General features: G+C 40.1%; 1 protein-coding gene across 1 annotated transcript; it reads right to left on the bottom strand.

Moving 5' to 3' along the window:
- Positions 1–2,907: 2,907 nt before the first annotated feature.
- On the bottom strand, positions 2,908–14,953 carry LOC121854433 (kynurenine/alpha-aminoadipate aminotransferase, mitochondrial-like). Its single transcript, XM_042349105.1, has 9 exons — positions 14,835–14,953; positions 14,472–14,661; positions 11,129–11,236; positions 10,190–10,333; positions 8,746–9,018; positions 8,469–8,595; positions 7,660–7,709; positions 6,330–6,488; positions 2,908–3,168 (listed from the first exon to the last, which is right to left on the bottom strand). The coding sequence occupies exons 1-9, from the start codon at positions 14,951–14,953 to the stop codon at positions 3,094–3,096; spliced, it is 1,245 nt and encodes a 414-aa protein (XP_042205039.1). The 3' UTR covers positions 2,908–3,093.
- Between the last annotated feature and the right edge of the window lie 268 nt (positions 14,954–15,221).

The raw sequence follows: 15,221 nt of genomic DNA, 5'->3' as shown, positions 1-15,221 counted from the left end.
TATGTGTGTGTGTGTGTTTACATATATGTATATGTAATGTCAATGAATATGATGCAACTCTTTGTGTACGAACCTCTGTCCTGCATGGCAGTGAACAGTGACATTACCCATATGAATCTGACCTATATACATTTATGTATTTCTTTGTGTGTGAACCTCTGTCCTGCGTGACAGTGAGAAGTGATACCACCCTCAGTGTCAAGACCTGACTGAATTACTCAGAATAGGCAAACTGTACTACATGCTCTGCCAATAAATTTGTTAAACAAAAAAAATAACTACACCCATCGTTACATGTTGTTATGATTTGACTTGATAACATTAACAACAGTGTTCAAGAAATATTTCTTTGTAGGCTTCCTTGCTTCCTAAGGGGTTGAGTGAGTCTTTGTTGATTGTGCGGTGTAAAGTACAGTGAAAGTGTTTCTTTGTCTTATATTCTGCACAGATTTGAGGTTTAATATTTTGCCATATGCAAAGAGTTACCGTATGGCTAAAGTTTACTTTTTAGTACTCTGTGCATAATTTTTTTGAACTTCAGTTTTTCCATTTGAAAAATTATACATGAACAATGTTCTTCAAGTTTATGTTATAAATACTTAAGGTTTTATAACAATTTCATTAAAATATACATTTGTAATGTTAATAGAATTTAATTTATATGTTTGAAAAATACACATTTTGCCATTAAAGAAGATTAAGCTTGCTGCTTACTTAATAATGGTAGTACATATAGTTAAATAATTTAATTATGCATCACTAAATACAGTAGCTTATCCCAGAAGTTGTAATGTGTACAGTATAACATTGTGGCAGTTTCCAAGTGTAAACCTAACCTAACCATAAAACACTACGGAATAATGTCACCCGGTTAATTAAGCTGAAAACTCTGGCCTACTTGTATGTCCGTAGGTGTTTCAGTACACCTGTAGTGGGGCTAGGAGGGTAGAGAATGGTTAGCATGTAGTAAGGGAATCACCTGGTCGTTCAGCTGCTCGTAGAGAATGATTGCTCTGCCCGTGCTGATCTCCGTCGGCCTCCGTCTGCCTTCGTCTCCACCGGTAAGCCAAAGTTTACGTCGCCACCTCCAACACGAGTAAACCCGGGTGATCAACACAATTCCGTTTCACGGAGAATGAACCACACGCTCAGTTATACAACATTGAGACTATAGCCTAACCTAACCATAACATATTCTTATCTTAATTATTGGCGACCTTTGCCCTTTATCATCTACTGCATAATGGTGATATCAGTAACTTGTAAAACTGCCACTAAGTGATCATAACCACTGCATATATCATAAATCATGTACTGTTTCAACAAACATTGAAATCGATATATTCACCCTAACAAGAAACTGACAAAAGACTATACAGTAGTCATGTATTCTATAAGCAATTCAAGCCACGCTCACTTCGTCGCAAAATAGCTCGTCCAAATATGTAAAGTTGTTGAGGATTTTATAAAACATGGTTTTATTCAGCAAAAAACCTGTCTCCTCTTGAATAATGCATTTTACTAACTTAAGAATTAAACAATAAACCCTAACCTTATTGCAGCCTATTCTGAATTATCGGGGAGTGTACACGCCTTTGTGAATGCTTGGAATAACTTGCATATTCTTACGGAACATAGCCCGTTCACTCCTGTCTCAAAATTGCATGTCCTTGCCTAGGGAAATTTATAGTATTTTATGTACAGTATTTTTGGGGATACCAATTTACCCTTGCTTTTCCACCCGTTTTTTCGTGATGCTAGTCACTCACAGGCGTATATACAATTAGTTTCAACACCCTTCTCCCTGGTCATTTAAAGTGCCTTCTTCGAGACCCCCCAGTAAAGATGCGAAGCCTTGTTTGGTAGACTGGTATACATAATAGTGTCCAGCTGATGGGATGCTTCAAGGTCTGGCTCACCATTCTTGTTTACAGATTCTCTTGGAAAATTTACACATCCCGAACATCAGTGTACTGTACACTCCATCATCATCTGCATATACAATTTGATATTCTACATCTTGTTTGCTGGGACTTAGACTTATAAAAGGAGTGATAAAAAATACATCACTTTTAGTCTAGTGATGATGTCAGTTTAAAATGTAGAAATTATGGAATACACACTAATGATTTAGAGGATTAATTTACATAATACTTTAATTTTATCCTCTTCTGAGTATGCGTAACTACCATCTTTAAGCCTCAGATCCGATACACTCACTTGTTTTTTAATTTATATTTTGTGTAACGGTAAAAAGACTTTGGGTTTGACTTGACCTCGTTTCCAATAGGCCTCTGCAATTCTTTCTCAGCCCTTCTGCACTTTGCTTGGTTCCTGGATCTGGCATATATCTTCCTGTCCTGCAATTTGTAATGATTGTTTATCAGACCAAAGCATACAACCCAGAGAAGAACAACAGAAATAGTAGTAACTGGATGCGCAGGTGTACACTCACGTAAGTTGACCCACCCTACAGTAATGAAAATGAGATTAAGGTGTTCATTCCATTCAGTTAACTAATAAATAACTGTACTTAGAAGTGTTGTTTAGAAAATTTCCCCTAAGAATATATTAACGGTTAAATAACTAATCGGCCACGCTACCAACTTTCTTCTCTTTACAATCCTCCTACTATAAATTCTACCTATATTTCTACACGAAGTTTCTCTCGTTACATAATCATTTGTCGTAACCCACCTCTTGAATTTCTGAGATTTTTTCTTAACTTTGTCGACCGCCACATGGTTCATGTGTAACAGTCTCCTTGTATTCCTGGAGACAGTGGGTTTGGTCTTGGGTATATATTTGTCAATCAAATAGTTCACTTTACTGGCTATGATATTCAGTGTAGTGTTTGCGTTTTTGTATCTCTGAGTCAGGCCAGTGAATACCCTTCATCTACTCCCTTATCTCGTTGTAATTACCCTTGTAAAATTTGAACCCAAATGACGACACGCTTTGTTACAGAGAGGCAACACAACATGACTGCAGATGGAATAACTGATTTTCTTATACAGAACAGGTAATGTGGATAGAATTCTTGAAATATATGGACAGTAACAACTGCACTTACATAATAGGTTTTCTTCTGATTTAAGTGCTTGATGTCTTACAAGATCTGTACTCCTCTTGTTCTTCCCTGATCGCCTCAGCCAAGAGTTTGATAGCCTGCGGAAATAAATTTGACACGAGTTCACACCTTTGAAATTTGATGGAAAATGATAGTACTGTAATAGAAGTACTGGTAACAACAATAAGAGTCGCAATGATTATAATGTTATTGACAGTAATGTGTAAATAATGAAAGTACAGTAATAGTAATTAATAATAATAATATAACTGATAATAATGATTCTTGATGATATTAATAGTAATTATAATGAAAATATTATTAATTAATAATAATAATGATTATTAATAATATTAATACTGTAGTAAGATTATTATTAAATAAATACAATAATAATAGGAATAATAATAATAAAAATAATAATACAGTAATATTAATAACAGTTATAATAACAATAACAAATCTACTGCTACTAATAGTAACTAACAATAATTATGTATAATAATAATAATAATAATAATAATAATAATAATAATAATAATAATAATAATAATAATAAAAATAATAATAATAATAACAATAATACAGTAATACTAATATTAATATTGTCATAACTTGATATCATTATTTGTTATCTTTCACCCCACACCTCATCTCCCACTATATCTGTTAACCCTTTCTGTTTCCCTCCTTCCTGGCTCTTTGTCACCCTCTCTTTTTTTTACTTTTACTTTTACCCTCTTCGCCAGTGGTTGGGTCGTTAACCACTTGGGCGGTTGGTTATTTCTCTATTACGCACTGATAGCAAGCACTGGACATGTACTGACTCCATGATGTATCTGCACTTGCGCCAGTGTTGGTCAATTCTGGTCTTATAAACGTTCACACTTGGTGCTGTCACAACAGAGTCTCTGGCAGAATAATCGAAGAGTGTATAACTCTCACTCCCAAAAAATTGTCTCACAATTTTGGACTTGTGGTTTCTTCAACCTTGAACCTCTAGTGGAGCAGGCTTCCGCCAGCTCCATGTATGGACACTCGACTGAGTAGTATCTTCCGAGAAGTTTATAAACTTCAATTAAGTCATCCCTTACCCGCCTATAGTATAAGCTAGGCAGTTGCAGGCGCTCTAATCTCTCCGGGTAACTGAGGTGCCGTAGTACAGGCACCAGTCTGGTGGCCCTCCTTTGAACATTTTTATTCAACTGACTGTCTCAAGCATATCTCGAGGACCAGACGGGGTAACAGCACTCTAGACGGGGAAGCACCTCACTCTTTAAGAGAACCAGGCAAAACACAAACATCTTGACTAGGTTGGGTTTCTTTAATTACTAACGTTTCGGAAAATAATTTTCTATCAACAGGGCCTAGAAAACAGACACAAAGTTTTAAAAATTACAGGTAATATACAATAAAAACGAAACGCTTCTAGAATTTACCTTCCGCATTTTTTTTAAAGAGCATTATAATTTAAAACCAATAAAATGATGGGAGACCTACGTACAAAACTAAAATCAGAAAAACCTAAAACATACAGGGGGTATTCCTTGAGTCAAGCCTTAGTGGGAAAAACACAACACTTCACAGGAAGCCATATCACAAATGGATGGCTTTACTTTATACTGATGCAAGGCTTCCATAATGAGGAGGTCCGTCTCACAGTTGCTCCTGCCAAGAACTGAGAAATCAGACTGCGAAAACGGGTGGTCAACTGGTCATGTTGGTGGGCGTGGTTACCGATAGCTGAATGTGGTGGTTGTGTGATTAACTGGCCTTTTCGGACGTAACTGCCCAAGTGTTCATGGATGCGAGTTATCAAGTCTTTTTGTTTTACCTATATATGCTGCCCTACAGCTCGCACACGTAAATTGATAAACAACTGAGGATTGCAGGTGTGTGGGTATGGTGTCTTTAGTTTTAAATTAATTTTTAATTGAACTCTGGGTTTTAAAGACTAGTGTAAGAGAAATTTGTGGATAGAATTCATTGAGAAGCATCTTAAGTTTGGTTCTAATGGTGAAACTGAGTGGGCCTGTGTACAGGATGGTGAAACATATAGAATGTTTAGGAGCGGTGTGGATTTGAGGCTGTGTGTGACCAAAAATCCTATTAAGGGTTTTGCCTATATGAGTATCTATAAATCTCTTAGGGACACCATTGTTAAATAGTAGTTCCTTATATATTTCAGTTTAATGTCCAGGTGGAAATAGCTCGAACATATATTAAAGGCTCTGTCGGTAAGAGTACGCCCTAGATTTCGTTTGTAATTAAGAGGAATGAATGATGAAAATTTTGTACTCAAACCTTTGAATGTTGGTTTTCTGTATAAGGTCTGTCTTGAAACTATTATGAAGACGGTGGCTATTAATATCAAGGAATGGTAGAATATCGTCCTTTTCTAATTCACAAGTAAATATGATGTTGCCATGCTTCGAATTTAGATAATTTAGGAACATAGTGACGTGATCAAATGATCTGAAAATATATATGGTTTGGTTATGGTAATATTTTTGTTAGAAACACCATTGACGAGAAGGTTGCCCCACAGACATAGGTGGTTCCAAATTGTACCAAAACTTTGATGGCTCGATTTTTAACTGCTGAGTGTCTTTTTGATAAAGTAATCCAAACTTTCTGTCATCGTAGATGTTAAAATTCACCCTTGCCTCATTGTCAGCCTGTAATTCTACCATTTCCAGCACAAAAGAGCTACGTTGTTTACATCCGTCTTGAACAGAAACAAAAGACTCGGTAAGCAACTCAGTGAATCTATCCTTGAGAACTGCTACCATTTTATGTCTGCATCCGTGGGAAGTAGAGTGAAATGAGCTGAGAACAGTTCAAAGGTAGGAGTGTGGAACTTCTGTTGCAAAAACTGTCATCAAGACAAACCTTACCTGGACTGGTCTGACCTGATAAAAGGAGAGTAACTGCATTAATCCCTTGACCATAATTTATGGTCCCGACTTAACGAGACAGCACCCAATGACACCTAGAATAAAAAAAAAAAAATCTAGTGACCGCTGCAGGACCCAGATGACTCCAACGACCCCATGAGGTATAAGGGAGCCCAGCGACCCCATGAGCTCTATGCGACCCCCTATGATGTATCTTTTGGGGTCGCAACCCCGTGTTTGTGAATAATCACTCCAGATATCTGAACGACCTTCTTATAAGACCTACAGTACTAGCTTTGTTGCTTGATTTAAATTTCTCTTCATTGTCTTTACATCTAAATCTCCTTCTCCCTCTCTCTTACTTTATCCATGTTATCAGGGTTGATCACAGAATAGGCGAGTCTGATGTATGGAGACGGCTGGTTCCCATCCGCCAGGAAGCCCGCCCCAGGCACCACCAGCACCCCTTTCTCTAGTCCTCGTTTCATCGCCAATGTCTTCGTATCTTTCACCCCCAGAACCTGTAGAAGTGTTGCGACTCACTTGGATGTGTCATTAATCAACCAACTACTCACCTGCTTCTGCTACACCTGAACGCATTAATTGCGTATAAAAATGTTGCCTAACAGACGTGACCGATCGCCCAAGTGGCTAACGAGCTGATTAGTGGCGAAGAGGATAAAAGTAAAAGTAAAAAGTGTGTGTGCCTGTATACAAAATATTGGACTTATATTATAAAAGAATGACTCAGTGCAACTAGACCTGTTAAACCTTAACCTTGGCTGAAGTCCTCACGAAACTATTATTTAATCATGCTTCTACTCACACTACCTGATAATAACTATAAATATGCATATTTTCAGTTTTATCTTTATTTTATTTTATTTTTTCACTTTTATCCTCTTCACCACTGATCGGCTTGTTAGCCGCTTGGGCTGTCGGTCACGTCTCTGTTACGCACTGTTAGCAAGGACTGGACATGAACTGGCTCCTGAATGTACCTGAACCTGCTCCAATGTTCGTCAAGTCTGGCCTTGAATGGGCTCACACTCAGTGCCGTCACAAATCTCTCTGGCAGATTGTCCCAAGAGTTCACAATTCTCACTCCGAAAAACTTTGCCCTCACAGTTTTCTGGACTTGCGGCTTATTCAACCTTGAGCTGTGACCCATTGTGGGGCGTGCCTCCGCCAGCTCCAGGTATGCACGCTCGACTGAGATGTTTATGCACCTTAATTAGGTCACCCCTTGCCCGTCTGTAGTATAAGCTAGGCATTTGCAGGCTCTAATCTCTCTGGATAACTGAGATGCCGAAGTGCAGGCACCAGTCTGGTGGCCCTCCTTTGGACATTTTTAATCAACTGGCAGTCTCTAGCATATCTCGGGGACCAGACGGTACTCCAGACGAGGAAGCACCTTCTTATAAGACCTAATAGTTTAATTGCTTGATTCACCTTCTTCTCACAATCTTATTGATACCGAATTTTCGTATGACTGTTTTTCATCAGATTAACATAAATAAATCTTTTATGTTAATTAATAAAAAAATTAACTAGAGTATTGATTGGCCTAATTTAAGTTTTTTTATTCCAACGATCATAACTCTCATGTTTATACTGATTAACAAGCTGCAGTGAGTTAATTTAATATACTTAAAAAATGAATGATGACGAACTCGTAGGTGCCTACTGTACCTTGAGCCAGATGTAGAATCCTCCGTCTGGCACCGTCCACTCACACAGGTCTGCAGATGAGGGTGGTGGTTAGGTTAGCTTACGTCAGGGTTGGTTAACTTAAATAAAATGAGTTTCTAAAATAATCACGGATTTAAATCAGTATATGAGAAAAAATTCTACTACAGTATAGGTAACACAAAGAATGATAAACTTTTCTGTTAAATTTTCATTAAACAAGTTTATAAAATTGACTTATATCTATTGATTAGATGTTCGATAAATGCACCATACAGTATATGATTCTTTATTGGAAAATTTGTAGTATTTTTTTCTGATTGACATCAAGCTTAAAGAGCAATCACATCAGCTGCATTCTGTGTGGCTATTCTTCTACAAAGGGTGTGAAAAGAATGAGTTAATGAAGCAGGTGGTAGAGATCCAGTTTGCCTAACCGTGATAAAGTCCATATACCGTAGATCCTGTAGCTATTAACTGGGACATAGAGTGATCTTAGTTGACCTCCTTCATAAGGCCCTCTGAAACTTTAGTTGTATATTGTGGTGTGTGTGTGTCTGTGTGTTCCGTTGTGTGTGTTGTTGGTGTGTGTTGTGAAGTGTGTGTATTGTGTAGTGTTGCATGTTGTATAGTGTGTTGTTGGTGTGAGTGACAGAAGTGTGGTTGTGAGTGTTGCGATTAATGTGAGTGTGGTTGTGAGTACTGTCCACATTTCACCACTTAGTTGTGAGTGTCATAGGTTGTCATAAGTGCATGATGAGTAAGTTACAGTACAGCAAAGGTGAGTCATGAGTGAGCTGAGTGAAACCTACTATTAAGGTGTCTGTCAACCGCTTCCACCATAATGTCTCGTTGTCTCCGGTACAACTCGCACACCGCCCTCATGTGTTGCAGGTACCCTTCGTGACCCCACGTCTTCAGCACCTCACGCAATATCACCTGAGGGAAAGGAAATGAAGAGGTCAACAAGGTCTCTCTCTCTCCCTTTAAGTAGATATATTTTACAATATCAATTAAATCAGAAGCGCCTGACAAGGATAAGGGAAGACGATCACTTCTCTTTAAGAAAGGAGCACTGCACACACATACCTGAGGGAGGACAGATGCATGCAGGATATTGTCCAAAATGTCAAGGACGAGCTTTTCACCGATTGGTTTGGGTACGGTAACATAGCCAACCCGCAGGCCGGGAGCCACAGTCTTAGAGAAGGAGTCGAAGCGCAGCACCCGACCCTCCGTGTCCAAGCTGAGAAAACTGGGCGGCACCTCCTGCAGGAGTTGTGGTTCATGATGTCTATATTTTAATCTGCGGTTTGTCATCCTAAGACCCGCCTCTCTTGACCTGACTGATACTGAATTTTCCTGTGTGAGTTTAATACAGCTGTAAACCAAGTCTTTGGTCAGGTTAGGCTAGGTTCTTGACAATCCTCTAGATTTCATCTTACCATTTTGTCTTCGGTCTACCAACAGGTGGTTTACCTCTTGGTTCAAATTGGTTGCCAATCATGCCTGTACTCGCCTAACTGACCTATATAACCAAACCTAACAAGACTGGAAGTATTTTTGTTTATCTGCTTGTGTGTATCTGTTAGGCTCAAACAACGAATTCACTCACCGAGCGAGAAAAATGACAGCAATGCATTGTGGAAACAACAATACAACCAGAGAGCGAAATTTTTCATGTTGGACTTTTCCAACAGCAAGAACGTGGTTAAAGTTAAGATTAAGGTTAAAGTTACGATTAAAGCTAAGGTTTAGGTTTAGGTTAAAATTATGGTCTTAAGATCTAGGTAAAGGTTTCGTCTGGTAAGATTTGGTAAGGTTTGGGTTAAGATTCAGTAGAGTACAACCATGGAACTCTATATTGATTGTAATATAGAAAGATAGAACAATCAAAAAAGAAAATACTTTACAGAGTTTTCGTGCAAATTTATAATTTTCCAGTTATTTTTATTTTTCAATTTCACTTAAAGTACAATTTGGAGGGTTAAGTTCGCACTAACAAGTTGCGGGCAGGGATATATAGTTGACTTCTTACTTCGCCACAATGCTGCTTCACATTCTCTCTTTTACAGATAATTTAACGGGCAATGTTCAGTGGATTTGGCATCCTGTGTCGGAGACACCCACACACAAGGCACCAACGCGTAGAGACACTCACACGTAGAGGTACCCACACGGTCACCCACATACTAAGCACCCACACATGGAGGCACCCCGAATGTAAAGGCACCCACACATGGAAACACAAACCTCCGTCACTCAGTAAATTATATAATTCTTAGGTGAAACTTTATTCAATAGTTGGAGTATTTTACGAAGTGTGACTCCCCGTGAATTGATCTATGGATTCTCTCATGATGTAGGTAAGCTCGGTCTCTAGGATGATTAAATCGTTCTTGATAAACTGAATTCTCTTATTTATATGAAGTAGAAAGGATTGTTTCTGACAAAATAGCCATCATAAACTGAATGAAAATTCTAGTAATGGTCGTTCTCGTGGATAATCTGGTCGTTCAAGATATTAACTAACCTCCATAAACTGTATATAGTGGTAGGGGTCATCCTCAAGGATCAGAAGGTCGTACTCGCTGGCAATGCTGTATATCTCCCTTCGCCTGGCCTCCCTCATCAACACCCCTGTTGGATTACTGCCACTCGGGTTCACGTAGATAAACTGCAACACAATGCATTAACCATGTCACCCACAGGTAGTGGTCACACACACACACACGCACACACCACCACCACAACACCCCGGAGGTCTTTCATGTCAACATCGACGGTCAAGTTACTGCACCACGTGACCTACGTGACCTCACACAGTAGGGCAAGAGACCAGCCCCGGCCATCAACAGTAAACTATAATGTGTATGTTCAATTCATGTTCCTTCGCCTTTTAGTAATGAAAGCTTTTGTTAAACGACCCGACTACCCCATGTCCTTATATGAAATAAGTCATTTTCGTCTAATGTACAGGGTGTCTATAAATTATTACCCTAATTAAAGCATGCTAGCATACTGTTTTTAGGGTAATCATTTATTATCACCCTCTATATTTTCTTTTTTACTTTTACTTTTATCCTCTTCACCACTGATCGGCTCGTTAGCCGCTTGGGCGATCGGTCACGTCTCTGTTACGCACTGTTGGCAAGTACTGAGCGTGTACCGTCTCCTGAATGTACCTGAACCTGCTCCAGTGTTGGTCAAGTCTGGTCTTGAAAGAGCTCACACTCGGTGCCGTCGCAACACTTTCTGGTAGATTGTTCCAAGAGTTCACAACTCTCACTCCGAAAAAGTTTGCCTTCAATTTGCTGAACTTTTTCAATAAACCGTTAATTATTATTATTATTATTATTATTATTATTATTATTATTATTATTATTATTATTATTATTATTATTATTATTATTATTATTATTATTATTATCATTATTATTATTATTACACACACACACACACACAGCCTCACCTTGGCCCGTCGGTCAGTACACTGGTCCAAGGCAACTCGGAGGAGGGAGGGAATCACGCCCTGGCTGTCAGACCTTATAGGGATGAGATGAGCTTGTACATTGTCTAGCTGTTGGCAGGGCAAGTTTGTGTCAGAATGGGTCATCTAAGGGTTCGAAATTGGCACTATACTGTGTGTGTCTGTGTGTGTGTGTGTGTGTGTGCTATCGGCAGTCCATTGCAAATCTCCCTCTCCCCACTCGTTGCAACACTTGCACCACTGGTTTAGGGAAAGGGAGAGCTAAGATGTGTGGTTGCAGCCTGCGCTCCTGCCTCACCACATAAATCAACTCACGCGCAGACATCATCCAGCTCATCATACTCCTCATCATCAAAACCCCTTTATCCCAAAAAGTCGTATGACGACGGACGAGTGGCGACGGGGACAGGCAGAGATGACTGCCAGGAGTCTTTAGTCACAACTCTGCACATGGGCGGCACAGATAAAATGGTCGTATTTGCACTGGGATATAGGCAGCAGTGCAATCCGGCCCTGACTGTGCGACTGAGCATCCCATTCGAGGAGCCACTCTGCTCAGCCTACATGGGGAGAGGGCTAGAAAAGGTGCCCTAAACATAGCCTGCCTAAAGAACCAACCTGACTGGGCAACCGTGTCATGGTCATAATGACATGGCTGGTCTGTTAAAACCTAATAATTCATATTACGCTCCACGCCCACAAAACCTGTAAACCTTTTGAGTCTCCCAGTTGAAACATTCGTTCTCTAACCGCTCCAGGAGATCTGAGTCCTCCGTTTTCTATGTCATATTACTGGAGAAACTCAGGCATTCCTAAATTCCGCACAGGGTGTTCATGCATTTGAATTGGTAAGAGAACACCCTTGCTTTGCGTCAACTTGGAGATGTCTGATTGCAGAAGCTCAATGTGGCTTTAGACAAACCACATGGCACCACTAACATGATCTTTGCTGCCCGCCAGATACAGAAAAAGTGCAGAGAACAGCGTCGTGACCTGTACATGGCCTTTATTGACCTAACCAAGGCCTTCAACTCTGTCAACAGGAAAGCCCTCTGGCGGACCCTCAGCCGTTTTGGCTGCCCACCAAAATTCATCACCATTGTGAGGCAACTCCACGATGGCATGAACGGCAGTGTCCTGCACAATGGCACCCAGTCTGAGTTCTTCCCCATCCAAACGAGGGTAAAACAAAGATGTGTGATGGCACCAACTCTCTTTTCCATTTTCTTGGCTGCCTTCCTTACTCGTGCCAGTGCCAATTTAGCCGGCGGGGTGGACATCGAGTACCAGATGAAGGGTCTTTTCAGCATAAGACGACTCCAGGCAGGTACAAAAGTGTCGGCAGCTTCCATTACTGCACATCAGTATGCAGACGACCTCACCCTTGTCATTCACACTGAATGCGACCTACAGGAGATCCTGAACACCTACGCAGATGCGTATGCACACTTCGGCCTTGGGGTGAATGTACATAAGACTCAGATTCTCTTTCAGCCTGCCCCTGGTTCAGTCACACCTCCACCATCCATCCAGCTTAACGTTACTGGTTCTAGGTAATTTCACTCCCGGTAATTTCACTCCGGTTATTTGACCCCCGGTAATTTTACTTCCGGTAATTTAACTCCCAATCAATTTCACTCCCGGTAATTTCACCAACATTAAAAAAAATTATTTAAATCATTTATTAAAAACATTTATAAAAAAAATATTTAAAACACTTCTTAAAAAAATCAAGAATTAAAATGTTTTAGTGTTCTATAAGTGCTGAACGGCTGGTTGCAGTAGCTGCCAGAGGTTGGATAATCCACTCCTGTTTCAATAAATAATTATAATAGTAATGGTAAGAAATTTAACATAAATATAGTTTGATTTAATTAGTTAAAAATTAAGGATTTAATTTAAGTAGTTTTGAAATCTAGTTTAAGCAAGCACTTAAATTTTAGAATTTAAAAAATCCAGAAGATGGCACCTAACCTAACCTAACGTTTTTATAGATGTTTTTATATAAATGTTTTTAATTCAGAGAACAACTTTGACTTTTTACGAGCAATAGCTCGTAACCTGCGTCATTAATAATTGTCTTAATAGATAAACACAATATTTTAAATGTTGGTGAAATTACCGGGAGTGAAAGTGACTGGGAGTTAAATTACCAGGAGTCAAATTACCGGGAGTCAAATTACCGGAGTCAAATTACCGGCCACCAACGTTACTACCCTCTCTAATGCTACCCACTTTCAGTATCTCGGCTCCCGCCTGTCCATCGCCGTGCATATCGATGAAGGGATTCAACATTAGATCAGATGTGCATCTCAAGCCTTTGGCAGACTCCGTAACTGTGTCTTCAGGTGTAGGGAGATTAAATTATTTACAAAGTTGCACATATATTGTGCAGTTGTCCTCCCCACCCTGCTATATGACAGCGAGACATGGGTCACATATAGGAGGTATTTCAAGGCACTCGAAAACTTTCACCAACATAGTCTACGTTACATACATCCTCTGAGTTCGCTGGGAAGACAAGAGAACACATGCCAGTATTCTCGCTGACACCAACTGTAGTAGCATCGAGGCTACCATTACCCATGAACAACTACATTGACTGGCCATATTACCAGCATGGACGACAGTAGACTGCCAAAGCAGTTACTTTACAGTCACCTAACGAATAGTAAACGTAATGCTGGCGGGCAACTGAAAAGGTTTAAGGATAGTCTTAAGACAAACCTGAAAAAGTGTCAAATCGACCATACGAGAAGGTGTCAGTACTTTTTAGTTAGCCCGACTGCAAACCGAGGCAGACAATCGCCAACGCCGGAAAGACGCTGCCGCCGCCCCTCCCGCAATAGATGTAGCCCTCCACATGTGCAACATCTGTGAACGACCCTGCCAGTCCCGAATCGGCCTCTCTAGTCACCTCAGAACTCACCAACGAAGGTGACATCCTTAATAACTCATATCATTTAATTTTAACTGGATGATCGTCATACTCGATTCCGAGTGACAGCAAAGTAGTGTGTGTGTGTACAGTAGACTGTTCTAGTGTATTAATGAACCAAAATATATTACTGCCATGCCAATTTTGGAACAATGAACATAATCATGCACAAGAAATTCACCTGAATTAATGGATCAATTAAATTTTTAGACAAGTTTGTGATACAACTGGGAGCCATTTTGCCATAGTTCATTGTAATGACAAGGAGGGGAGAGAGAGAGAGAGAGAGAGAGAGAGAGAGAGAGAGAGAGAGAGAGAGAGAGAGACCATCAAAGGAAGGTAGGATGACAGGCAGAGACAAATATACAGAAAGAGAGAGAGATTCACCAGGGCCAGCAGACCAGGATATGTAGGTTCCTGAAACAAGACGGCGTCGCCAGGGTTGATGAGCATGCCACATGCCATGGAGAGGCCGTGTTCCGACCCCACCGTCACCACCACCTGCCTCTCACACACATCAGGCGGCGCGTGGATCTTCTCCGTCAACTCCTCTAGTTGAGCCACGAAGGGAGGGAACCTAAGATTAAACATAGGTCCAGATTACAGGGGGACCATGAAATATATTGGTCAAAATTTTATATATACGACAAACGGTGTTACTGGCGGATTAACTGTAGACTATGATAAAATGACAATTCCACAAAGTGTATATCAGTTGAGGTAACCAATGCCTCACTCTCTCAAACTTACCCACTACTCAGTGAGTACTGCAGCGCCTGAGCCATAAGCTGAGGGGTAATGTTGATCCTATGCGATTCTTTGAGGGTGAAGGTGGCCTCTAGGACGGGGAAGGTGGAGGGGTTGGGCATCCCGGACGCCAGCAACAGCGTATCCGGGGATATGGTTTCCATACATTTCCCTGAAACAGTCTCCAGTTACTGTTCTGGCTGTGCGTGGTGAAATTGGTGTCTGTTCTCCCTGATCTGTTAACTTGAGCTTCGTCGTGATGAGATTTTCTTGTATGAAAATTAACCCAGCATATCCTAATAGTCAGTATATGTGTGTGTATGTGTGTGTGTACATGTGTGTGTTTATCTAAAATAGTAAAGAACAAAGTTGGTGTCAAATATTATTTCA

Source organism: Homarus americanus, unplaced genomic scaffold (genome assembly GCF_018991925.1).
Source record: "Homarus americanus isolate GMGI-L3 unplaced genomic scaffold, GMGI_Hamer_2.0 scaffold54443, whole genome shotgun sequence".
Lineage (NCBI taxonomy): Eukaryota > Metazoa > Arthropoda > Malacostraca > Decapoda > Nephropidae > Homarus > Homarus americanus.
This window is presented reverse-complemented; position numbering and strand designations above follow the sequence as displayed.

Bases quoted from the DNA above. Each gene is read 5' to 3' on its own strand.
- LOC121854433 (XM_042349105.1), bottom strand. From the start codon at position 14,953: ATGCCCAACCCCTCCACCTTCCCCGTCCTAGAGGCCACCTTCACCCTC. The intron at 14,662-14,834 runs GTAAGTTTGAGA...GTTTAATCTTAG, and splicing joins CAGTACTCACTGAGTAGTGG to GTTCCCTCCCTTCGTGGCTC. The intron at 3,169-6,329 runs GTAAGAGAGAGG...TTATTTCCGCAG, and splicing joins ACCCTGATAACATGGATAAA to GCTATCAAACTCTTGGCTGA.